The sequence below is a fragment of the Xenia sp. Carnegie-2017 genome, unplaced genomic scaffold, assembly GCF_021976095.1.
Source record: "Xenia sp. Carnegie-2017 unplaced genomic scaffold, XeniaSp_v1 HiC_scaffold_2, whole genome shotgun sequence".
NCBI lineage: Eukaryota > Metazoa > Cnidaria > Anthozoa > Malacalcyonacea > Xeniidae > Xenia > Xenia sp. Carnegie-2017.
In genome coordinates this window covers 6,256,993-6,281,308 of record NW_025813482.1, presented here as the reverse complement: position 1 = coordinate 6,281,308, position 24,316 = coordinate 6,256,993, and the positions used below count along the sequence as shown (strand labels likewise).

The 24,316-nt window shown below is 32.8% G+C and overlaps 2 protein-coding genes and 1 long non-coding RNA gene across 4 annotated transcripts in view; 1 reads left to right on the top strand and 2 right to left on the bottom strand.

Moving 5' to 3' along the window:
- Positions 1-25: 25 nt before the first annotated feature.
- On the top strand, positions 26-5,947 carry LOC124440119 (formimidoyltransferase-cyclodeaminase-like). The gene is made up of 13 exons (XM_046990448.1): positions 26-353; positions 969-1,097; positions 1,215-1,303; positions 2,012-2,191; positions 2,613-2,750; positions 3,221-3,352; positions 3,539-3,600; positions 3,669-3,795; positions 3,915-4,076; positions 4,286-4,329; positions 4,894-5,032; positions 5,272-5,367; positions 5,725-5,947. Exons 1-13 carry the CDS (start codon positions 107-109, stop codon positions 5,809-5,811), a joined length of 1,632 nt encoding a protein of 543 aa, XP_046846404.1. The 5' UTR covers positions 26-106; the 3' UTR covers positions 5,812-5,947.
- Positions 2,512-3,921, bottom strand: LOC124440123. The gene is made up of 3 exons (XR_006946564.1): positions 3,866-3,921; positions 3,234-3,316; positions 2,512-2,987 (listed from the first exon to the last, which is right to left on the bottom strand). It is a non-coding gene; the product is annotated as an uncharacterized LOC124440123 (long non-coding RNA).
- The window catches only part of LOC124440116, a 32,470-nt gene continuing 14,023 nt past the window's right edge, over positions 5,870-24,316 (bottom strand). For both annotated transcript variants that reach the window (XM_046990442.1, XM_046990441.1), the window contains 35 exons: positions 23,809-23,868; positions 23,063-23,365; positions 22,504-22,654; positions 21,976-22,247; positions 21,505-21,543; positions 21,312-21,387; positions 20,656-20,804; positions 19,775-19,942; positions 19,549-19,593; positions 19,288-19,474; positions 18,431-18,648; positions 18,046-18,096; positions 17,728-17,884; positions 17,053-17,309; positions 16,904-16,945; positions 16,133-16,276; positions 15,477-15,725; positions 14,353-14,376; positions 14,013-14,210; positions 12,253-12,447; positions 11,792-11,946; positions 11,279-11,416; positions 9,819-9,957; positions 9,559-9,689; positions 9,181-9,348; positions 8,792-8,933; positions 8,323-8,471; positions 8,098-8,247; positions 7,782-7,950; positions 7,329-7,364; positions 6,786-6,895; positions 6,603-6,661; positions 6,286-6,431; positions 6,166-6,195; positions 5,870-6,084 (listed from right to left, as the gene is read on the bottom strand). In XM_046990442.1, the coding sequence (XP_046846398.1) occupies positions 5,894-6,084; positions 6,166-6,195; positions 6,286-6,431; positions 6,603-6,661; positions 6,786-6,895; positions 7,329-7,364; positions 7,782-7,950; positions 8,098-8,247; positions 8,323-8,471; positions 8,792-8,933; positions 9,181-9,348; positions 9,559-9,689; positions 9,819-9,957; positions 11,279-11,416; positions 11,792-11,946; positions 12,253-12,447; positions 14,013-14,210; positions 14,353-14,376; positions 15,477-15,725; positions 16,133-16,276; positions 16,904-16,945; positions 17,053-17,309; positions 17,728-17,884; positions 18,046-18,096; positions 18,431-18,648; positions 19,288-19,474; positions 19,549-19,593; positions 19,775-19,942; positions 20,656-20,804; positions 21,312-21,387; positions 21,505-21,543; positions 21,976-22,247; positions 22,504-22,654; positions 23,063-23,365; positions 23,809-23,868 (4,898 nt within the window). In that variant the 3' untranslated portion in view covers positions 5,870-5,893. The remainder of the gene's footprint in view (positions 6,085-6,165; positions 6,196-6,285; positions 6,432-6,602; positions 6,662-6,785; positions 6,896-7,328; positions 7,365-7,781; positions 7,951-8,097; positions 8,248-8,322; positions 8,472-8,791; positions 8,934-9,180; positions 9,349-9,558; positions 9,690-9,818; positions 9,958-11,278; positions 11,417-11,791; positions 11,947-12,252; positions 12,448-14,012; positions 14,211-14,352; positions 14,377-15,476; positions 15,726-16,132; positions 16,277-16,903; positions 16,946-17,052; positions 17,310-17,727; positions 17,885-18,045; positions 18,097-18,430; positions 18,649-19,287; positions 19,475-19,548; positions 19,594-19,774; positions 19,943-20,655; positions 20,805-21,311; positions 21,388-21,504; positions 21,544-21,975; positions 22,248-22,503; positions 22,655-23,062; positions 23,366-23,808; positions 23,869-24,316) is intronic.

The following is a 24,316-nucleotide window of genomic DNA, read 5'->3' as shown; positions in this document are numbered from 1 at the left end:
ATTCTATCTTCCATGCTGCGTGTCACAATTATGTATTACTTTTATTAAATATTATATTTATTAAAAGTATAATTATATTTACCATTTCATTAACTTTTGCCTTGCAATGGAGCTATCTGATAAAGTTGTAGAATGTGTGCCCAATTTTTCTGAAGGTTGTAATGCCGAAGTAATTCAGAGTATTGCAAAAGCTATTTCAGAAACGATGGGTTGTGTGCTGGTGGATGTTGATGCGAGTGCTTCGACCAATAGGACAGTGTATACATTTTTCGGAAACCCAGAAACTGTAATTGAGGGTGCATTAAATGGTGCAATTGAAGCAAGTAAGCATATTGATATGAAGAATCATCAAGGTAAGTAGCAAACAAACAAATACAACCATATGCCTGTCTGTGTCGCTGCAGACTGATCCTACCATCTCCTAATTTTCTATTGACACATCGACACACACCCCACCTTCACTGCCCGCGCCTCTCTCACACCCAGTCTTCTGAACGAGGCTACTTTCCTGTTGCTAAAACTATCGATTGCTTTGCGGCTGTTTAGTTCAAATTTACGTTTACTTGACCATCATCATACGTAACAATTTTTTGTGTTTTAATGATAATTTGTAGCTAATGTGAAAGTTCAAATTTGCAACTTGCATTTGTACATTTCGAGACAATTATCGCAAATTGCAAAGTGAAAATTGCCTATTTTCGCAAATCGAAATTACAATATTTTGTAAATTTCATCGCTCTGTGTTACATTCTGATAAAACTCTGCTACGCATTTCGTATTGTCACCAGCATGTTTCGTTTACATATTTTTCGTATTGCCAGTTTTCACTAGCATATGTAGTTATTTAGTTTACGTGTTAGGTGGAGGGGGAGGGAATGGGGACGTCATATTGCAAAATCAAATACAAACCAACGACCGATTATGTGTAATCTTATATGATAAGTTAAAAAGTATGAAATCCTGTTTAGGCTCACATCCACGTCTTGGTGCATTGGATGTTTGTCCATTTATACCAGTCAAAGGAGTGACCATGGAGGACTGCATTAAATGCACCCATCAATTTTCAGAAAGATTAGTAAAGACTTTAAATGTTCCTGGTTAGTATGGTTGTTGTTGATAGTTTGTATTTATCAAGGCAGGACGTCAGTTTTTTTACTAGTAATGTCTGTTTCATATATTCAGCTTCTGTTTGATATTTTGAAGTTAATTTTCAGTGTATCTTTATGGTTATGCGTCTCGAGAAGATTATCGTAAAACGGTCCCTCAAATTAGAAGTGGTCAATATGAAAATCTATGTGAAAAGGTAATTCCTTCTTGCCTTCAAAACTGTATTATTTTCAAATACGACGATCAAAAAACGATTGAAAAATATTGATAGAAAACTAAAATGAAAATGATACATTTCTTGAGTGAAAGATGCATCTTCTTTCATGAATAAAATATCAAACTGTTGTTAACGTTAAATTCTGTTCATAAACTAATAAACCATAATTCTTATTCATATTTTATATCAAGATACTCATAAATACTTTATATTATATCATGGCAAATCGTCGGAGGTTTTCATTGGACAATGTTATATAAAGCGAAGGTGTTGCTCATGCGCAGAATTAGAAACGTTAAGAACTCTGGAATACTAAATCACGAAAAAATTTATTTACACATCCATACAACACTGAAATTTTTTTTGATCTTTGGAACAAATATAATTTGTCTTGTTATTAACTCAGACTTCTCTTGTTCAAACACATTCATTGGCCAATCAGAAGTTATTTCGTAAATGGTTTGAACCGGGAGTATCGTTACATGTTTGTAAATGTAGATCGTCCAGGTTAGTATAGTCCTGAGAGGGCTGTTTTTGTTGTTGTTGACTGACGTTTCGACAACCTTAGCGGTAGTCATCTTCAGAGTAAAAAGACTCAACAACAAAACAGTCCTTCTCAGGACTATCTAACTGGACGAAACATGTACACAAGTTATTTCATTAATTAGCAAATAATTCAAAATGTAGTTGAAAGATGATAGATGGAAACCTGATTATGGTCCTGCGGAATTTGTTCCGTCTTGGGGTGCATCCATTGTTGGAGCACGTGATTTTCTTATAGCTTACAATGTGAACATAATGAGTACAAAGGAGCAAGCTCACAGAATTGCTCTAAATATTCGAAGTACTGGTCGCGGACCATCGCAGGTGAGATATTAACGCGTTATGTTTTTCATGACAAGATTATCATAGATAGAATCTGCTAACTAGAGTTAAAAATTGTTCATGAGGCATTTAGGGTTCATTGAAAATTTGAGGCTCTACATGAAAATTTTTCCCAAAATTTTCTGGTTATGTAACCAGTCATTCCATATCGTTAGTGAGAATTTTCTTGGTGGGAGATGGGTGTATATTGATTTATATGATCATTTTTGTTGAACTTTATAAGGAATGAAATCCTTGTTCGAAAGAATTCAATCGAAATTTCGCAACTGATCCATTTTCTAATAAGGAAACCATCCTTTGCATAGAAAGTTTTATAGCTACATGTTAATGGCCCAAAATTTCCTCTTTTCTTTCACGTACCTCTCATTTGTACATCTAATAAATATGTATGTAATTAATAAAGCCTGGCTTGTTGGAAAAAATTCAAGCGGTTGGTTGGCGAGAGGAAAAATCCAACATTTCACAAATATCTGTAAATGTTCTGGATTTCAAGACCACTGCTGTTCACACTGTTTTTGAAACATGTGTGGAAGAAGCCAAGGTAGTATCTTTTTGTTGTATTCAAATATTTGTCTCGTTGTCGAAACAATTTTAAACCGCCTTAACACGCTTGTGGACAGTGCTATAGTATATTGCTAATCGAGGTTTTTAACATCCAGATTTTTTAAACCGAACTCGTTTTCAAAGTTTTCAATACGTTTAGAATGACCATCAATGCTTAGCACTAACCGAGTTCCATAGTTTCCTTGTTCATATCATCTGAATGCCCATGATCATCCTACAAATGAGTAAAAATTGAAGAGTCGTGCATATTGTTTAAGACCCCATTAGAAATTAGACACACTAATGTATTCATATAACAACAATTCGTAGACAAATTGTACAATATGCTGTAGTTTTGGGAAACCAGTATCGACTAGCACGATATTTTTCTTTAAGTGAGGGTATTTATGTAGGAATGAGCGTTAGCATCAGAGTTACACATAATGATTATTTCCATTGAACTTACAGAAGCTGAACTTACCGATCACTGGATCGCAAGTTGTTGGTTTAATTCCACTGAAAGTGATGTTTGATGCTGCAAATTATTATATTGCAAAAGAAGACCTGTTTATCGTTGAAGAAGATCAAAAATTACGATTGGTATAAAGCATTGAAATGAAAATACGTTATATCTCTTTGTCCATTGATATGTTCTATGATGGTTCCATGATGGAAATACTGCATGTACTTTTTATCGAGAAAACTCGGTTGAAAAACTAAACAATTGCCATTGCCGCATTTCACAATAGAACAATGAATGTTATTGCACAATTTTCTAATTTTTAGGTAATTGATAGACTTGGCCTGAATTCTTTAGGTCAATTTAACACAGATGAAAAAATAATAGAGTACGTAAAATATGAATTAGTTTTGTAAAACATTTTGTTTCACTCTTACTTTGAAAAATTATTTCTAGATATGTAATTGGTAGCAACAAACATGGTTCTTTGGCTTCCTTGCCACTACATGAATTTATCAAGTCATTATCAAGTCGAACACCTTCTCCCGGAGGAGGATCAGCATCAGCTGCTGTAGCAGCGATTGTAAGTAACACCCTTAACAATTTTTAAGCTTTGACTGATTGCCTAATCAAGATTCTCACGCGGTACTTACTATGTACAGTTGATTCTCAACACCTTGTCACTCTACTTCTTTCATGAAGGGAGCTGCTTTAAGCACAATGGTTGGATGGATGACGTTTGGTAAGAAGAAATACGATCACTTGGACTCCACCATGAGAAAACTTATTCCACCGATCCGTGAAGTTATGGTCGACTTAATACCGCTGGTGGATGCAGACACTAATGCCTTCAATATGTATATGGTGAGAACAGCTGCCATTGATTACGGTATACAGGAAAACCTAATAATAGACACAAAATATCAGATAAGGGATTTTAAATGGGAATTATTTAATGTTACTACTCGGTAAGAAAGATTATTTTTGAATTCCATGTTCTTCATGCTAGCGTAACTGAATTTTTGGTGTGAAAAAGAAGAAAATGAATTTTCTTGTCTGAATTTTTTTTACAGGAAGCTTTAAAATTACCAAAAAGCTCGCCAGATGAAAAGGAAAGGTAAACAATCTTACACTAAAAGATACAATTAAATATGATTAGCTTCCTAAAATAACCTCATACGTCATTATATCTTAAAGAAAAACATGTCACTTACCTGCAGGTAGGTGTGGGGATGCTGCCGAGGGTCGTTTTTGAAACCGTGAGGAAATGTTTTCAATGCTGATCGATGTAAATCGGAACGCTAAATAACGTATTTTATTTAATGAATCGATTTTAACGAAAACGTTGGCTGATAGTTTATTTGGTAAGACAAAACCAAACAACCATTTGCTCAAGAATTTAGCTAAGGATTTCGCATCGTGGTCAGATATCGTAAAATCCCGCCCGCTCCAATACAGCCAATGAAATTGCAGGAAAGTCTAAGATTCTACCCATTGCTGATTAACAACAATCACTGTGTATTATTTAAAACTATGTAAAAGCTTCTTTCCAGAGAAAAACTATACTTGGGAACTTAGGAGAATATGTTTTTATATATTACGCTATGATTAAAAGCCAGTTTTAATATTCTTTTGATATTTTTGATTTAATTCTATCACTAGTTTATGTGTATGTTTTAAGACAAGCAAAATCCGTTCAAGAAGGATTGATGGCTTCAGTTGATGTTCCACTGAGATTAATACAAACAGTTACACGTATATGGGAGCCGTTAAAAGCACTGGCAAAGCATGGAAATATTCAAACTAAATCAGATATTCAGGTGTAAACCCAAATTAATATATCATTAAATAAACCAAAGGCTTTGTTGTAACATTGATCGACATGTTGTATATGATTACATTACATTTTTTTTGTTTACCTTTAACCTAACTTTAACTAGCTGCTAAAGCAGAATGATAGAGTGCATTTAAGCTCTCATCAGCTTCTTTCAGCTACAAATTTAGAACAGAGGTTTGCCAGTGAAAGCAGGCTCAAAACAACTGTCTAACATCTTTATAGGTTGGTGTGCGTTGTCTTGAGGCTGGTGTATGGGGAGCTTATTATAACATTGCAATAAACCTTCCCGATATTACCGATGAAAGCTACAAAGAAAAGGTGCATACATATTCATCTACTCTCAACTATTGTCGTATGCATGCAATTAATTTTATAACCACAATTCTTGGAAACTGACATACTTATTTGTTTTAAAATACCGTCATATTTTTGCCATACCCTATACAAGTGAATGACGTGATTGCAATTTGCAAAGATGTTTTGCAAATGTTACTGAGTTGTACTCAGAGTTGTCCATGCTATCTTTTATTCAGTTGAATTTTTATTCGAATTATTTGAAAATGTTTTGATTAAAAATTCTGTATGTTTCACCATTTAACTATTTTACTACCAGCTATGTAAATGACTTGAAACATGAATTCAACCTGCTTTATATTGTGTTTGTGTTTGTTTTAGGTAAAGGTCACATCAACAGAAGGCTTGGAATGTGCAAAAACTGCAACAAATGAAGTTTTAGAGATCTTAGATTTAAGACAGAATTAAAATTTTATCTTTGTGTCTCTACGATATTTTTTGGTGTGAAATGTGATTTACGCTATAGTCAGCTGGCTATATATATTGTACGTTAACTTTCCGATTCATGATCCTTCGATAAATACAACATTGGGATGTCAGAATATTTTGGTGCAAATAAGTTTTTCTGTTTCTTATGTCGATACACAAAAAATGCCAAAATAATAGCAACAGCCAGCACAACAAGCACAGTTACAACAATAACACCTGCAAGGGCTCCATGAGATAAACCTGAATTAGACTCTAGATTAAAGAATAAGAAAATTTCATGATCAATTTGAAGAATTAATGAAACTGTTTACTTAAAATAATGCATTTAGCTACCTCTTTTGGCTTTTGTCGGTATTTCACCATCTACACATCAAGAAAAAATTATTTTGTTTGTAACTAATTTCAAAAAGATTCATAAACTTTACAATTCGATGCAATGAAAATCGCACATACATGTTCGCTTAAACGATAATGGATCAACATCAAGGTCACCAACTTTTCCCATTTTAACAGCGTTTGCTAAGTTAGATGTAACGTTTTCGCCTTCAGCAAACTCTGGATTGAATACCAATTTAATTTTAGCCCAGACACTTCCTTTACTAAAAGAGATAACGACACCTTTTTTAACCAGTAAAATAACAATTTTATTCAATTAATCCAATGATCAAAATTTGATTCAATTAATCTACTGATCAAAATTAAAGACAAAGCAAATAAGTCCTGAAAGTAAATACTGGGACTATATATAGATATACCATCCAGTAACATACGTCAGTTCGATGACTTCAGCATTTCGAAACGATTTTCTTTCACTGTAAACATTTTCAATCTGGAAATAGGATACATCACACCTTAATGTGTTATTAAATAAATGCGAAACTTTAATACCATAAAAGTAAATAGATATTAAATATTTGGATAACATGTTTAATACATGAAAACTTGTCATTTACCGCTTTTATTATATCAATGCTTATCGTATGAAATTCATTGGATTTATGATCACTTAATTTGTCATCCCACGTCAAACTTGTAAAGCGAATGAACACATAGACAATGTCTTCTGGAAATGTAAAAAGAAAAGTAAAAAGTTCAAAAACAAAAATTATTTCTTTCCAATTTTGATGCGTTAGCAGTTAATATAGTATAAAGGTGTAGACATGCTATGTCATATATTAAGTTAAAAGCAAATAGTAAGTTTAGTTATCATGTCAACATAAAAAGCAAAATTAACAAGATCATATCATGCATTGACAATTATTAATATCCATAAATGTCACGTGCGGAAGTTTGGAAGTTAAATTATAGCTGGACATCAAAATATTCCTTTAGTTTATGATTATTCCCTTTATAAACCGTTGTGCACTAAAAACTACAACACGAGAAAGGCTTTGAAGTTATTATGAGAAACAATGTTCTTTTTCAGTACAGGACTAATTAAACGTGGCGTAAACCACTTTTTTCTGCCATCGACACCCGTATGAATAAAAACTTACGTGAAGTTGAATGTGTTTTACGAGGAATTTGGACGCCTGTAAACAAAAACAAATGTTCATTTTAATGTCATAAGATCGATCATTCTTTACTTCGGGTGAACGTAGAACAACGTCGTTCATTAGCATAAATCCAATGAATATTTCAAATTCACGAAGCACTGAGGAGAACAGCTTTAATCTTCTGTAGCGTATTTTTTCGTTATAAGAAATTAAAATAAGGCATGAGTGTGTACAACAGTCAGGGGCGGTTGCCATCCTGAAAATTCAGTCCTGCTATTTAAATTTGTCCGTGTTCAATCACCGTAAAAACAATAGATTTCTAAAGAAATAAACAATAATGCTCTGAAATTTACTAGAGGTACCAAAACTTGTGGACTGGCTACGCTACACTGACTAGAGTGGATTAAACTGGGACTCGTGTAAAAAAATGTGCTGAATTCCAAAGGAACAAACCTGCAGGACAGCCGTAAAACTCTACTCGGATACATGCTGGAGATCCATCAAACGTTTTTGGGTAAATTTGTATGCCTTTAGTCCGCAAACTTTTCCGGTTACGGTAATAGTCAGTGAGATGATTGGTGTTTGGTTTTGATCGATCATTTTCATTTATGGCTAACATAATCTGAAATAAACAAAAACGAAAAAAAGTTACTAGCAATACCCAGGAATGCCAACACTTGGAAATTGTGAATGGGGATCGCATTTTATGCTAATATGTTGAAACACACTGTCGTTTTTTGTGAGCTATAAAATTCAAAAAGCTACGTACCTTCGCTTGACCTCTTGGTCCATAAACAAACCAATTCTTTCCTTTTTTGTATTTCATAATAAATGAAGATATTTCACTAGCATTTTTATAGCCAACAGGTCCTGGTAACGTCGCTATTGTTGACAAAATATATTGGCCACCAAATTGCATCTAAAGACATTTTATACATCTATTGTTGCTTATCAGTGACTGGTTAAACGTTCAAACGAGCATAGCCGTGCATACCTCAAGGAACTGATCTTGAATTTTAGATTTTCCAGTACACCAAGCTTTGCCAGTATTAAATAATGCATATTCAGGATGTGAGTTTTTGTCCGATGAATCAAATCGAGGATTTGGTATTCGTTTAGAAGCCAACAAAGGCTTGTTACAATCTAAAAAGAATACATTGCTATATTGAATTTTGTTTGATTTGAAAAAAATTAGAAATGTTCAGTAAAAATGGATAAAAGAAATATTTTCATATTATAACTTACATATATCGGGAAAAAATAAGCAAACCAAAGTAAGAGCTGTACGAGCTGTTACCTAACTTTATTTAATCTTGTATTTATCAACACTTGTCTACCCAAATGTCATTTATTATTGATTTTGATTTTTAAACATCTACATGTTTTCATTAATTCATATTATACATTAATAGATAAATACAAATAAAAATATGCTTACTAATAAAACACCCTACAAGACTTACCAGCGTAGCATCCATGTAAAGAAATTCTCATACATATATTATGTTTCCATGAGACAGGTAAAACTCTAACAAATGTTGCTTCAATTTCATTCGCCAAAGTATGTCTAACTGGGCTGTTGGCCTCGTTGTTTCCTTGAAATATCTAATATTTATAATTTATCGTCAGTCATTTGTTAGATTTCAAAGGTTTTTATAATTAAATTAATTCATGAACCTAAACTATTCTCAATAGTTTATTGAACCACTTTAATCATGCTACGTTTCAGCTGCAGCTACTATGAAATCACCTTGAGTATGCTTGTAGCTAATATGGTTTCAAAACAGAAAAATGTATACATAAAGGAGAAAGAACTTTGGAAACATGGAATAGCATTAAAAACAAAACGTACCCTTGTTGTTCCATGTTGTACATAATTGCTCCATTTTTTCCCATCGTCACTGAACTGCATGTAATAAGACTTCACATAACTTTTTCTCCTGTCACCAAAAGTTCGAATTGTTGAAACTTTACTTTCTCTTGCAAATTTGAACTGAATCCATTGATTCTTGTCGTTTTTCTAAACATAATGACATAATTAATGAGATTAATAAAATTGAAAAGTTCATTCTAATATAAACGATTTCATTAGAAACACAGATATAAAGCAAACTCAACGAATTTAATGATTGAGTTCATTACTTACGACTACGATACCTAAAAGTGTTCAATATTTTTTTTAAAACTTAAAACAGTGGATTCAAACATGACAACAGATAATAAAACTTACCTCAGCACACCAAGCATGACCTACTATTGCAGTTTGTTTCGGCTCATGCGTTGGATATTTTGCTGATGAAGCAGTTATCACGTTGTCCTTAACTCTGGTTGGGTATGACATGAAAAGCTGTTTTTGACAAACTGAAAAAGAGAACTAATCAAAAAGAGGTCTTCTTTTTCTCCATTTCATCTATGGTTTCTCATAAAAAGTTCTCGGTAGCTCAAATCTTGCAGTTATACGTTTAAGTATTTCGTTATATCATCTCATACCGTACGAACATCCGTGTAATTTTATTTTCATGCAAATTTCTCCTCCATTCCACGTGATTGGGGTGATTTTTATTCCATCAGCTTTGAATGGATATCTGAATGTTGTCCTCGATGGAGCCGATGAAAATTGGTGGATCGCCTAAAAATATTAAGACATGAAATGATGAAGACTAAATACTAATTACATATTTTATACATGCATACATTTAAAAAATACATCGTTATAGTCATCGTCATCTTTTTAGTTACCACTATTATCACCATTACCATTTTTATTATAATTAACGTAACCCAAATATCATTACCATTATCAATTACCATCAACAATATGATATTATCATTACCATTACCATTATCATTACCATCACCAATATGATAATATCATTACCATTATCATTATCAATTACCATCACCAATATGACAATATCATTACCATTACCATTATCATTACCATTACCATTACCATTATCAATTACCATCACCAATATGATAATATCATTACCATTATCAATTACAATCACCAATATGATAATATCATTACCACTACCATTATCATTACCATTATCATTACCAATTACCATCACCATTAACATTAGCGCTGCATTATCATAATTTTATTCAATTATAGGTCGTATCAAAGAAGCAATTTCTATAATTTCTCACATTTCAAACAAATTTAATTAATGCTATTATATGATTGTATGATTGTATATTATGGTATTAAAATACTCATCATAAATAGCTTGCACAAATACAAAGGAGATATTAAAAAAGTTCAGTAATTAAAAGTTTGGGCATGTTTTATAAATTAATTGCAAATCTTTAGCTGGAGCTTTAAGGTATTTTCGTTTGACTTTGGGAGCATTTTATATTTATTTATACTACCTGGTGGAAGAACAAGGATCACAAGTGTACATATAATCGTTCATTTCAAGTTATCTTACCAGAAGTGTTACACAATGCTCATGATTTAGTGTTAGAGACAGCGTGCTTGAAAAGTTTAGTTTTGAAGGCATCCAACCCAAAATTAACATTTCATTTTATTTTCGCTGCTCACAAAACAAAATAGGTTTATATGACATACAATTGATATGAAAACTCATCGTTACTCACGTGGTAAGCTCCATTGACTTTAAACGAGTTTCCACGAGTCTGATTCAATAATTTTAAGCAGTGTGATTGCATCAGAAACTACGATAATTTAATTAACTTGCTGAATCAATAAACCCATCGTCTATTTTGATGCAAGGTTGCAACCATGAATACGAACTAAACTAAAGCCTTAACCCAGGGATGCCAGAACCGTGATGGCTAAAAAGATATTTAGACTGAGCTGAAGTTGTTGCTTAGAAGTGTTTTTTAAGACACTTGAATAGAATTGAAGACCTAACCCCGCACTTCATATGTTGCTCCGCCGTCCCTGTTAACTGTCATTAAAATGAATGAATTGAATAACTCACGTTTTGATAGTCATTTTTGGGATAATACACACGCCAGCTCTCGTCATGTTCATACTCAATGCTGAACGACTTGACGTATTTTTGTCCAAATCCAGTAACAGTTATACCAGTAACTCGATACAATTGGTCGAAATTGATCTGGAAAGTAAGAGTGTAAAAATTTAAGTGCTCGCATACATAAAAAATCTTTGAGAAAAACAGACAACAAATCTTCAAGATGACTTTAAATCATCCATAACTCGAAAAAACGCTGATGGATGTTGCACGATGAATCCAATAGAAAAAAATTAAAAACTCAAGCATTACATTTGCGTGTATAATATATTAAAAAGCGTCTAATTCTCTAGAGCAGCTGAAAAGGCATGTGTACATATAATGGTAAAGTTTTTCCAAATGAACGCATTATTTCATTAAACACAATTGAGAATCTGAGTAAAACTGTGTTTATTAAATTATGAATTTGTTTCAAACAGCTATAATGTTATCTTCATTTTATATATTTATAGTAATTACCATGATTTTGGAATTTCCACTTGTGTTATTAGTACACCAAGTATGGCTATCATTTTCATTAGTAAAAATTGCCTTGTCAGCACCCATTGTGGTGGAATTACGAGTATTTGTTACAGTGACCATCGAGGTATCGATGGGAATATCTCCAGAACATTCTGAAATGTAAGATTTTAGAAGAAAATTGTAGTGCCATAACTCAGCTCTAGCAAAAGGAAACAAAACAAAATAATTATCATCAACACATATTAGCATATGAAATGTGTTTCTTAGGGTACATGTTCACGTTATGTCGAATGTCATGCATCCCATAATTCATTAGGGCAAGTAGGATTATGTTTAACATTATCTGCATAGTACCAGACAAAAAGTTTCTTAAAAACATGCACTCTATCAATATGGGAACATAGGAGTGAGCTAAACAATAAAAATTACAGAAAGGAAAAAGATAGATGAAGTTATACCTAATTTTCTTTTACAAATAAAACTGCGCCAGCTGGAACAGGATTGATGTTTCCATTTTCCAGATATTGATTTCATTTCAACACAGTTTTTAGACCTTGAATTATTATCTGGTTTATTATCATCCCAATTGATGTAATCCAATGCACTCTTGTCTTCCCATTCATATCCTCTTTCAACAGATATATCATTCAAACCTTGAAACAATATAAAACACAAACTCATAAGACAATGGTAAAGCTGCAAACGTACTTTGTTGCAAAATTATAAAATAAAATAATTAACGCGTGGGTGATTAGTCTAGAGCCGTGTTTGCATTAGCCTGTGCAAAACACATCTGAGCTCAACCAATCAAATGAATCAAAACAATCAATCAGTCTAAGAGAATTTGCTAATCGGTCATTAATACATTCTAGAGGAAAAATTAAAATGTTTGTCTTTAACGCATTATTGTTATTTTATGAAAGAAATAAAAGATCTTTTTCGTGTTTGCACTGGCTTATGCAAACCTCGGAGACGTTTGTGAGAACTCTCGAGCATGTGCAACTCTCGACCTTGCACTGATCTGCTCTCGAGCTCTCCCAAAGGTCTCCTCGGTTTGCATAAGCCTGTGTAAATACAATAAACATCTTTTATTTCTTAAATAAAACATACTTTTATTTTAGTAAAATGAGCGAAAAATTTCATTTCTTTCTTTATTACTTATTAGCAACATATAACACGTTAAATTGGTTTTGTTCATTCATCTTTTTGTAAAAAAATTCTCCTAATTTTTGTGTTTCTTAATTTCATTGGTAAATCTAAGCTCCAGAAATGGTTCCAATACATTTCGTTAAAACAGAAAATACTTCAACCTTACTCCATTTGGCTCACAAAGTGAACAAAAAAATTGCATCAGCAGAAGCTCAAGCTCATTTGACGTCTAATTCTTGACGTGCACGTGATATTTATCAACATTTATAACCTAACATTTAACCAGCAATATGTACCATTCAGTACTATGTCATATCTGTTTTCATAAAGTCCATATGTATCCCAATATATCCTCAACCCCACGTGTCTTTGTTCGAGTGAGGCTTGTTGGGTGTTCAAACGCAGCAATATCTCTAGGAGGTAGGTAATTGTACGTGTATTTTGCAACATGTGCAACACCAGCATGTAGAAAAGATCTTGCACTTTATTCAAGATGGTTTGAACATGCTTCACTTTATATGATTGATATTTAGCCTGGAAGCAACTTCTATTACCTCGCTATCACGCGTGTAAGCTTTTCTGGAGCTGACGCTTGAAATTTCTTTTTATAGTGTCAGTATGGCGACCTAATTCTTTAGTAGTCTTTGGCTGTCTCTTTTATGATTAATTATTTTTCTTTAATTCTTTCCTAACTGCGTACCATTCTCATCAAATTGTTTTGAAACTAGTAGCGTGGACCACCTCTTTCATTGCAAAACGCCTGGATTTTGTCATCACGCGAACTCATGTGAAATGTAAACGTTTCACTAGTGTTTTACACGTAAACCAACTTATTGAACACCACTAAAATCATGGCTTATACTGTAAACAATGTGTGTGACAGTGAGGCAAAACACAGAAGTTATCATATTTTTTAACAAAACTGTATCGCTTTAGTAAAACAAAAATCTGATAGCTACAACTTACAGCAACACATTATCTCTAGTGTTATTATTTTGCAATGTATTCATGAAAGATTTTGCCACGGTATCAATTAAATAACTTTCTATAAAACGACTTTATACCTTACCTGTCCAAAGCCATCTTGGGCTTTTTTGTTGAAGATAATAGATAAGAAAATCTTGTTCTCGATCATCATGTATGCTAAGTAAGTTAGCACCGTCTTTAGAACAGGTATATTGAGCAGTTGACCACTGAACCTCACTTGTAAAGTATTTGTAACAATGTTTGTTAAAGTACTTCCAATCACTGGGACAGGTTCCATTTACTAAAAAACAAAGAAGAAAAAATTCCTGTATGAAACTAACTTCAATAGTTTTTGCAATTTCGGTAGTTTGTGCATGCATTGCTGGATAAATTCTTATTGGTAAAATATGTTGTGGGTTGTAGTACGTATATTTTATACTTACATGGAATCGTAACTTTTGGCTCTCCTATAAAAGAAGAGAAAGTATAATTAGTAAATTAAGTATAAAACTAAACTCAATAAGATCTATTAGCTACCTTCATTATTATTACAATAACATTCTTCGCATTTATTCTCAACAAATGTTAATATCATGACAACACAACTTGATTGGTTAAGCTGCCTTCAGTGCATCAGTTGTTATAATATACTAATGTTATTTATACCGGCTGGTAGGTCCGTACAGAAAAAATAGGGACGCTTTAAGGCCGAACAACCTTAATATATACTTATTTTTCAAGGCTTTTAAATCAATTTAAAAATTTAAATTTCGCTTTGTAAACAAATGCATTACAAAAAACAAGCACTTTTGGACCACGGTCAAGATAACGTAAAAAGCTGCCCGCTGCATGTCGTTAAATTTACATATACAAGTCTGCAATGTATGACTTGTTAGATTGACAAAACCATGTCAGGTGATCAATAAATAGCATCGAAAATATTATCAGTAAGTCAAAAAGCTGTAGTGCACTTGTTTCCGTGGGTTTCAAAAGATTTTATTTGTACGAATTTAAATTCGAATTTGTAGATTTTATGCTAATCTATCATAGTTTTTTGGAGGGAAAATTACAGGGTTCAATGCAGGAATTTCAGGGTTGAATAAAACTGAGGATTTTTTAAGGAGCGTTTAAGAACTTTTCTTCATTTGATTTTTAGGAGTTATTAAGAAGTTCTTTTTTCAACAAGTTAATCTAGCTAAACAGGTAAAAAGCATCTGATAACAACAACTAAAGTGTATTTTTAATTGCAGCATTCGACACAATTGACTTCTTAATTTTTTAAAAGCAAAGAATCAAAAAACTGAATTTTTTGCGTTTTGCCGCGTGAAATTAAACGAAGAACAAGTTTATTTATTATTTGTTTATAAAAAGGCTGCTTATTCTTTGTCTCTTTCTCCTTTGTTGTTTCCAAATATTTTTTAAATTCAATGCATATTTAAGAAAAATAACCTATACAGCTAGGAGTTTTTTCTTGATATTCCTTTTTTACGGTGTGGAATGTCAAGAAAAAAATAGTTTTCAAAGAATTTAAGGAAGAGCACGACAACGACACATTTTTCACACTTGCCTTTGTATATTTCACAAACAAATGAATTGGTAGTACTACATTCTACATCGTCCCAGAAACCGATATTTAAGCCGGCAAAATTTGCCTGTACACATGATTGTTGTTGAAGTTGGCGATTTGGTTGGCCTGGACCCCAATTTGTATGAGCCGTCAAACTGTTATCCACAAATTTAAACACAGAGTAAGGTTCGTGAATGTAACCAATCCAGACTATCCCCACAAATCTTTGCAGCAGGTAAGTAAGATAAGCTGCAAGTAAAATGTGTAAAAAACTGAAATTACCACGCTCATAAATGAGTCTTTATCAAAAATGACAATCACAAAATAGTCAAAATTAATACGCTATGCAGTGGTGCAAGCAAGAAGTTTTAGCAAAAAATGGGGGTTCTGCAGACTATGATCATCATTTGTACACATAAATAATAAATATAAGTATAGTAAACAAGTGTTGTCCTTCCAGTTTTGCAAGATCTGATATATTTTTATACCACACAGTTTCAGGAATTGTTTACTTCACTCTTTACTTAGTAGATTGCCAATCTATATAGTGCACTTTGATTACATCATATAAATGATAAGGCTTTTTGAAAATGCAAATGATGTTTTTACATACGTTTTCTCCTCAACAAAGCGAGTTGAATATGTAAACATTTTACCTTGTTTGAATTGATCTTCAACTATCATTAGATCTCCACCATCATTTTGACAGAATTTTCTTGCATCAAAAAATGTTAGCTGTGAGTAAACAAATTTGAAGCAGGATTTGTGATAGTTTTTGTAGCCAATTTTACACTTAGGATCTAGTAAAAATAATAAAATGATTTGCTAAATATATATACAACACACGATAAACGTTTTTAATAAGATAACAAAAGCACGTCATTTGATTTAAAACACAGGAGAATATGAGTGTGAACACAGGCTCAATTGGACTTATGTTTCATGAAATTTATTTATGGAAAAATCAAAAACATTTTTGCAGTAGCAAAGCCAACCAGCAAGTTTTAGTTCTGCTACGCAAATTTCAGCTCATTTCTATAATCAACTTTTTTCGAAATCTAATTTTTTCAGAGTCAGCAAACACATAACCTTACTTAGCGTGACTAAATAACCGGGTTGGCTAAGCCACTGTTTGTTTAACAATCTGAGATAGTTCAATGACTAAATACCTTCTATTTAGCACAAAGAAAGAAAAAAGAAAAAAAACATTAGAAGATTGTTGAAAAGCCAGATAGTTCAAAAATCGAAATTTACAGTGACCAAAGCAGAATATGTAGCTGCCTAAAAGTTGAATATATTCGATCTTTCGTACATAGTTTTCAGCGCAAATTCTCATCATTTTAGTAAACTTATAATATCTGTCATAATCCATGACATTAAAATGTTCCAATTTGAAAATAAACTACAGCAATTGGTAAGTAGATTACCTTTTTGCTTCTTAGGTGGTCGTACTGTTGTCTTTTGAGCGGCTAAAATGTGGAATTAAAAGTTTTGAATTGCATGCGTAATATTGTGTGTGAATTATGAATGTAGTTAACTGCCTTAATAATCAATGAATGAAAAATCTTCACCTTACCTTTTTTACATATGAACCCATTTTTACTAGAACAATAATTTGTTTTCCATTTTCCAGCAGCCCAGCGATAAGGTAAAATTTCTACGCATTCGCTACCTCCAAACCATAAACTTGGCTCTCCTTTATGCCACTTGAAATAGTCTGAGGGTGAATTATCTGACCAATAATAGGTTCGAGGACGGTATTTATCGTTTAAGCCAATCCACAACGGTTGCTTTAGTCCTTTTAAATGAAGTGTGATGAACGCCTCTTCAAATCTAAAAAATCACAAATGACTTCTTGTAATTATTGGATTTTCAGTAGTTTGAACAAGCTTGATTGTTTTCATACTTTTCTTCGGGTGTTTTAATTTTTAAATATTGCTAAGAGCTTGGGCTGAAAAAAGATAACTGACAATTGTATAAGGGAAACGTATCTAAACGATTCGTGACTTCTAGCTATTTCAAATTTGTGGGTATTAATGAAAATATATACAGCATGCAGCAGATTATTGGCCGATGTCAGTAGTACAATGTGTGGAAGCAAACAATAAAACTAAAAATCCAAACAAAGAAACTAAAATACCATAGAATATAGTACAATAAGCATTAGCTTTTAAATAGAAAAACATAAATTTTACATCATTTTGAAAATGCTTGTTTCTTTTTCGCAAATACGTTGGCATGCCTCACTTACTCGTCATGAATACTGACTAACTCTCCATAAGCACTTGAATTGTGACCAAGTTCACAAGCATCTCTGGCCTCCTCCCATGTTCTGTATTCACGTGGATCAGTATGAAATTCATAACAATACAGCGCATGAGCCACCCAACCATCAGGACAATACTCATCTAGACATTTATGCACACAATATACATCCACTTAACAGTACATTAAAGCAAACTGGATAAAACATTAATAGTGATCACTTTTTAAGAAGAATTTTCTGAGTAAGCATTAAAGTTGTTTTTTTCATTAGAAATTTAAGCTTTTATGTTTCAATGTTTCTTACCAACACTCGGTCTAGGTAATTCAGTCGGCTTTACTGGAGGTGTATAGGACTCTAAAAAACACACCAAGATATACACCAAGTATAAAGTACAAAGGTGGATGTTGGAAACATTACATAATCACGAGCTGTGGTAAATTTTTTGTAAAACTACTACAACCAATTCTGCACACATGGTGAAGCACTTTGAATGTATGACTTTGTCGCATTTACACTCATTCTCACACTAAATGAATATTCAGTTAAAGAGGCATGAATATTATATTCTCGAGCATGTTTTATTTTATACTTCATAAAATTATCTGCTGGATGGTTTTACTTCTAACACAAACGACATATGAAAATTCAAATAAATAAGTATGGGTCACAGTAATCATAATATGCTAACCGTTGTAACTTTTGCAAATGTAGGGCAGTTTTAGTTGACAATGTCTATCCGAAAATGCGTATAGGGATGTCGACACGCAATTTTCTTGTCGATGTTTATCGTCAGGCTGCCGTTCTTCCCAATTAGCATAATTATAATTTGATCCATCAGACCATTTGTATTGAGCTTCAGTACTTAGATCATTTAAGCCAATCCAAAACTTGGAGGAGTCGGTGTACCTGTAACGTAATAACAAATAATGAAAGCAATACGCAGACAATAACAGCTTACACATTAAAAGGGGAAAAGTATTTTGAAATCTCATAGGATGAATTCCAGCAGATTTTGCAACTAACATCAAACAAAATTCTAATTCATATGACGTCAGAATAAAGACGTGTTGTGATTAAAATAAACATAAAAATATTTTATCATGTGGGAACGTAGGTAATTTGCTTATGATTCTCTCAATGCATGCTAAAGTAAAGTGATAATACAGTTACGTTTGTGAAAGCAGAAAAGTCTGATACAAGCGAAAAGAAAAGGTGAGAAACAGCCTAAATAATTGGCAAACGGTCGCAGTTTTAGGAAAATTGCACATCCAAGTTTAAGATGATTAAATGATCACAATTATAATAGTATTTATACAATATTATAATCATAATCGTGGCCAGTGTATGTGTTCATGGTCTTTTGCTCTTCATTCCGAAAGGAGTTATTGTCTTAAAAATAAAACTAAAATTGACACTTACCTTAAATTGAAGTTTCAATAATATGCATGGTAAATTGGTAATGAGCTATTGTTCATCAAGAGAAGGGTTTTGGCACCTTGGCCTGGGGCAGAGAGTGCACGACTTTTCATAAATACATAAACCTACCCCACCAGATGATCCATAAAATCATCCTCTTCATCATTGTGTAAGCTAACAAGATGTCCTCCATTTCCCATTTTTTGGCATCGTTTTTCAGCTTCATGCCAAGAGACATATTCATCCGTGTCATCCTTAACAGCAATGTAACACATCCTTTTGTACAAAGTCCAGCCTTTGCGACAATAAGGTGAACCTGACAAAATATCGAAATACAAGAGAAAAAATTAACAGATGCCAAAGTATTGAAAGGAATTACCCTTTCCTAACCTGGCTTTGGGTATGGCTTTTTTCGACGAGTCTTTGAAACGACATCTAAACACAAACTTATGTTGATAAACTCTACATTGTCATTATTTCAAATCTTCTAATGAACAAATGCATTTTTTGAAGAATATTCTTAATGTAGCACAATTGTTGAAAATCATCAATCATAACTCAAAGTAACTGACGTGTAAAAACAAAAAATTACATGCATTAAATTTAATTTACTTACCTTTGCGTTTCTTACAAACAAATTTCTTCTTTTCATTACAATCCCGATCAGTCCATCTTCCAGACTCCGGATTAATTTGAACGCAGGCTTCAAGACCATTATAACTGTCTGGTTGACCAATTTCCCAATTTGTATAGCTAACAGGCGTACCATCCGACCAAGCATTGCCTGCAGAGTACCATGACAACAGGCGTTAATTTTCCAGAAATTTTACGACAATTCGACGTCATACATTCATCATTACGAAGTACGTATAAAACAGGAGTATAAAACATTATATACTTATATTTAAATGTGATCATGCGGTGTAAGGCTGATTATGTACATTGCCGTCACCTTTATGAAAGGTATCGATGAGTGCAAAACAGTAAATATTGGAAAGCATGGACAAGGATAGATAAAGGTAATAGACAGAGACACCATAGAACAGGGTGTATGAAAAAAACACTGAACAGTTAGGTGAACGTCCCAAAAGTGATCAGCGCGCAGGATTTTAAATTACTTTTGTGGAAATAGATAGTTGGACTTCCAATTGTTTGTCTGACAGTAAAATTGTCGCAAATAATAAACATTTTAAAATGAAAATTGTGTTACCGAGAAGCTCTTTCGAAATAGCTTGCGCATGAAAATGACACAGCTAAAAAGCAATTGGAACACAATGGCGCATGTTGTTCAAGCTAGCAGATTTTCAGAAAATTCATTAATGCGTACGAGAATGCCAATAGCTTTCAAATCACAGGTTATTTTGGATTTTAAAGGCCATTTGTAATCATCATAAATTATGCATAAACGTGAGCTTAAAAAACACTTAAAAAGTGAATGAAGAATTATACTTTGTAAAAACTGCTATCGAGATATGGCTATGTGTTGATGTAAATTACCTCGAAATACACCCCTCGACTCCAAACCAAGCCACATTGAGTCCCTAGATATTTTCATGACAAACGCGTTTTCTTCATCACTATGAACACTTACAAGACTTGCTCTGTGCTTGTCTTGGCAGTAAATGTTAGCATCGATCCAGTTTTTACTAAATAACATGAAAAATGTCATAAAATGAAATAAAATAAAAACCACATGCGTATTGAGAAACAACTATTTTCTATTTGATCATATTCGCCCGACGGCAAAGCTAAGATAACTCGTGTAAATAAGGATATCTTTTTATTCTATTAGTGATGTTTATTAATATTCTAATAGTTTATAGCAAACGTCATTTTTGTTATAGGCGTAAATGTAAAAATATAAAAACATACTTAACAGCAAGCATAGAACTTTGCAGTTAAAAGTTGAAACTAATGTAAAGTGGTATATTTTACAATGCAACGCAATGCATTTATATTGATGCCACGTTAGCGTTCAAATGCATAATAAGCTGTTGGTGCTTGCACTTTTCTCATTAGTTTCACTGCCTACAAACTGTTGAAAACTAATTATTCCAAATCCAGTTTCATCATATGCATGCGTTATAAACCTTACAAAAGCCATTTTAGATGGTTGCCATGTTAAAACCACCTAAGATCATTTATGTGTTTACCTGACCCAACTATCGAAAAAGTAGCAATAATCCATTTTATTGTTTACATATGCATTATAACACCTTTTCTTTCTGTCTGAAGAGATAAAATTAAGAAAATGAGAAGAACACAATGGTGGAAGCACTTTCATCAGATCTCAGTCATTCTATCAATTAATGAATATTAAAAATTAAAAAATACAAACGTACATACCTGATGCTCTTGTTGGTAATGTTGAATTTGACACCGGGGCTTAAAAATAAACAAAAAATTCTAAATTATTTTATACTCAATTGAAATTTCTATTATTATAAGTAAAACCATGGTAGTGAGGTTACTTATTTATTAAATGTACTCGAAAGTCGAGGGAGGTTCTCAAGATACCTCACTAAGTATGGTTTTACTTTGTAACATTATGATTGCCGAAATGTTTAAGTCAGTGCTTTACACACTGTCAACGATGGTGTAAATGAAACGTTTTCGTGTTTTTGAGAATATTTGGTGAATTTTATTATTTCAAGCTCAAAATTTGGGATTGTTAGTAATACTACCTTTATAGACGACGTGCAAGGTCGTATTACTAGAAATAGAAAATGAGGCAACCATGGAATTACCTTTGTTAACCAGGCCATCTCAAAGTTGAATACAACAGTTTAAAACTCTCAGTATGGTGGCATCACTTACTTAAATCAATTTTACACATGAACGGATATTCTTTTGTACAATTTTCATCACTCCAAAACATCCAGCCTCGCTTTCCACGATGTAGACTCATTGATACACAACTACTTCGAAGGAGCCTTTCATCAGGTTGACCAACATACCAATTGGTCCAAGAAACTTCAGAACCGTCTGACCATTCGTACACACCTTTAGAAGTAAAATCGTTTAAACCAATCCAAATATTTTGGTACCAAGCTCGCTCCATAAGACTGGTAATATAAGACTGCTCGAATCTAAATAATAAAAATTTCCAAGTACTGCTTTAAAAGTGCAATCTGTCAAGTACCTTGAAGTAGCCGCATCATGACTTCGTCTCGTGAAAAAACTGATCTCATGATAGAACCAACAAGCTTTTGAAGGAGTTCTTTCCCATAAAACATAACGTGGACTTTATTTTGGGAATGTAAAAACTCATTTTTTAGCTTTATGAACTTTTAATTAATTTTCCCTCATGCTCACTGCGTCCCCAACATCAACAACATGACATACCTATCAACAATCGAAATTAATTCTCCACCAAGTTTTTTACATGTCGTTCTAGCATCTCTCCATGACTTTGGTGTATCGTACAAACGATAACAACGACGTTTATTATGGTTACAATTTTTCCAGCCCGATGTGAGTATGTCTTTGTCGTAGTCTATAATGAATTGCAGAGCTAAGAAACTTTTAAAGATAACTGTATAAATGTAATTTATACAACGACGTTTATTATGGTTACAATTTTTCCAGCCCGATGTGAGTATGTCTTTGTCGTAGTCTATAATGAATTGCAGAGCTAGAAAACTTTTAAAGATAACTGTATAAATGTAATTTATACAACGACGTTTATTATGGTTACAATTTTTCCAGCCCGATGTGAGTATGTCTTTGTCGTAGTCTATAATGAATTGCAGAGCTAGAAAACTTTTAAAGATGTATAAATGTAATTTATCTACAACGTCACATCTTAAAACAGCGTTGACGTAAAGAATATGTTTTACTGCAGGTTGCAAGGGCCACAATACTATTTACGTCATCGAAATACATTTGAGGACATGATAGTTACCTCGGACACAAGAGTAATTCACTTGTAAGTATTTATGAACTGTAGGACAAGGATTTGTAAGGTAAGGCTCGTATTGCGAAGCAAAAAGATCACAAAATCCCAGGCCATTGCATTTTCTCATGATATTTTTAGTGACTGCATCAGTATCGTCGACACCACATGGCTGAACACTGATATAATAACATGTTGTTTTATCCTTCCTTCCCCAGAATGCTGACGTTATGTTGATAAGTAGGTTGTCAGGACAGCCAATTTCAAAGCGAGTGTAATGGCAAAGTGTGTGAAACTTATTGATTGTTGTAACTAGATAACAGACAAACCAGGATAATAAAGTATATAATCAAATAAACATTTTATCAAACTTACTCACTATAACTCAAGCTATAGTATGAAATTTATGAAGCATTGTTGGTAAATAGCAATGCGAGAAAAGTTGAAATGATGCACAAGAAAATTTTACAAGATCCTTTTTCAGGAAAAAATTTTTTACTTAGATTAACTACGTTTATGTTGGTTGAACCTTGTTTTTTGAAGCCAGTACAAAACTGCATGTATATTTTGGGCGCTGAAGAAATTGATAAATCTCGTTTTTAACCACTTGGCTTCATAAACTTTTTATATATCTTTTCCCTTCATGCTCAAGCAATTGTTGTACTTATACTACATAAAATTTTTCAGTTCAATGATTCAGATTTTCTGTGTCTAAAGAACGCAAAAATGGTTACTATCTAATAACACTTACGTACTTGTATTTACTGATGAAGTAGAATTTGAGAATGATGAATTTTTTCTCTCCAAAGTTATAGCTAAAGACAATCAAAGTTAAAGTTGGATGTGCTTTTCATTTTGATTTGCATAAATTTATTGGTCAAACAAAAGAAAGAGCCAATAGACATGCGTTCTTATCCCGTGACATAATGTTTTTTTTTGTGAAAAATGTTAATTTCATTGATTGAAAAATGTGTCCCTTGAATTATTAAAAAATATTCAAAAACATTTTTATTTATCAATGATGATAAGTTTTATTTTTGTTATTCGAAATTTTGCTTCATTTACTGTTTTGTAACAGTGGAAAAATATATATGTAATGTAAAAAAAACTATTCAGTGCAAACTATCAGGCAAAACCAAGCAAAACAATGTTTGTTAATTTTGATAGATTTCATTTTGAAAAATTCAAAGGTATATAAAATAAATTTTGTCCTTTGTACAATGTAGTTTGTCATATACCACCAAATGAAAACTTTTGGCTGCC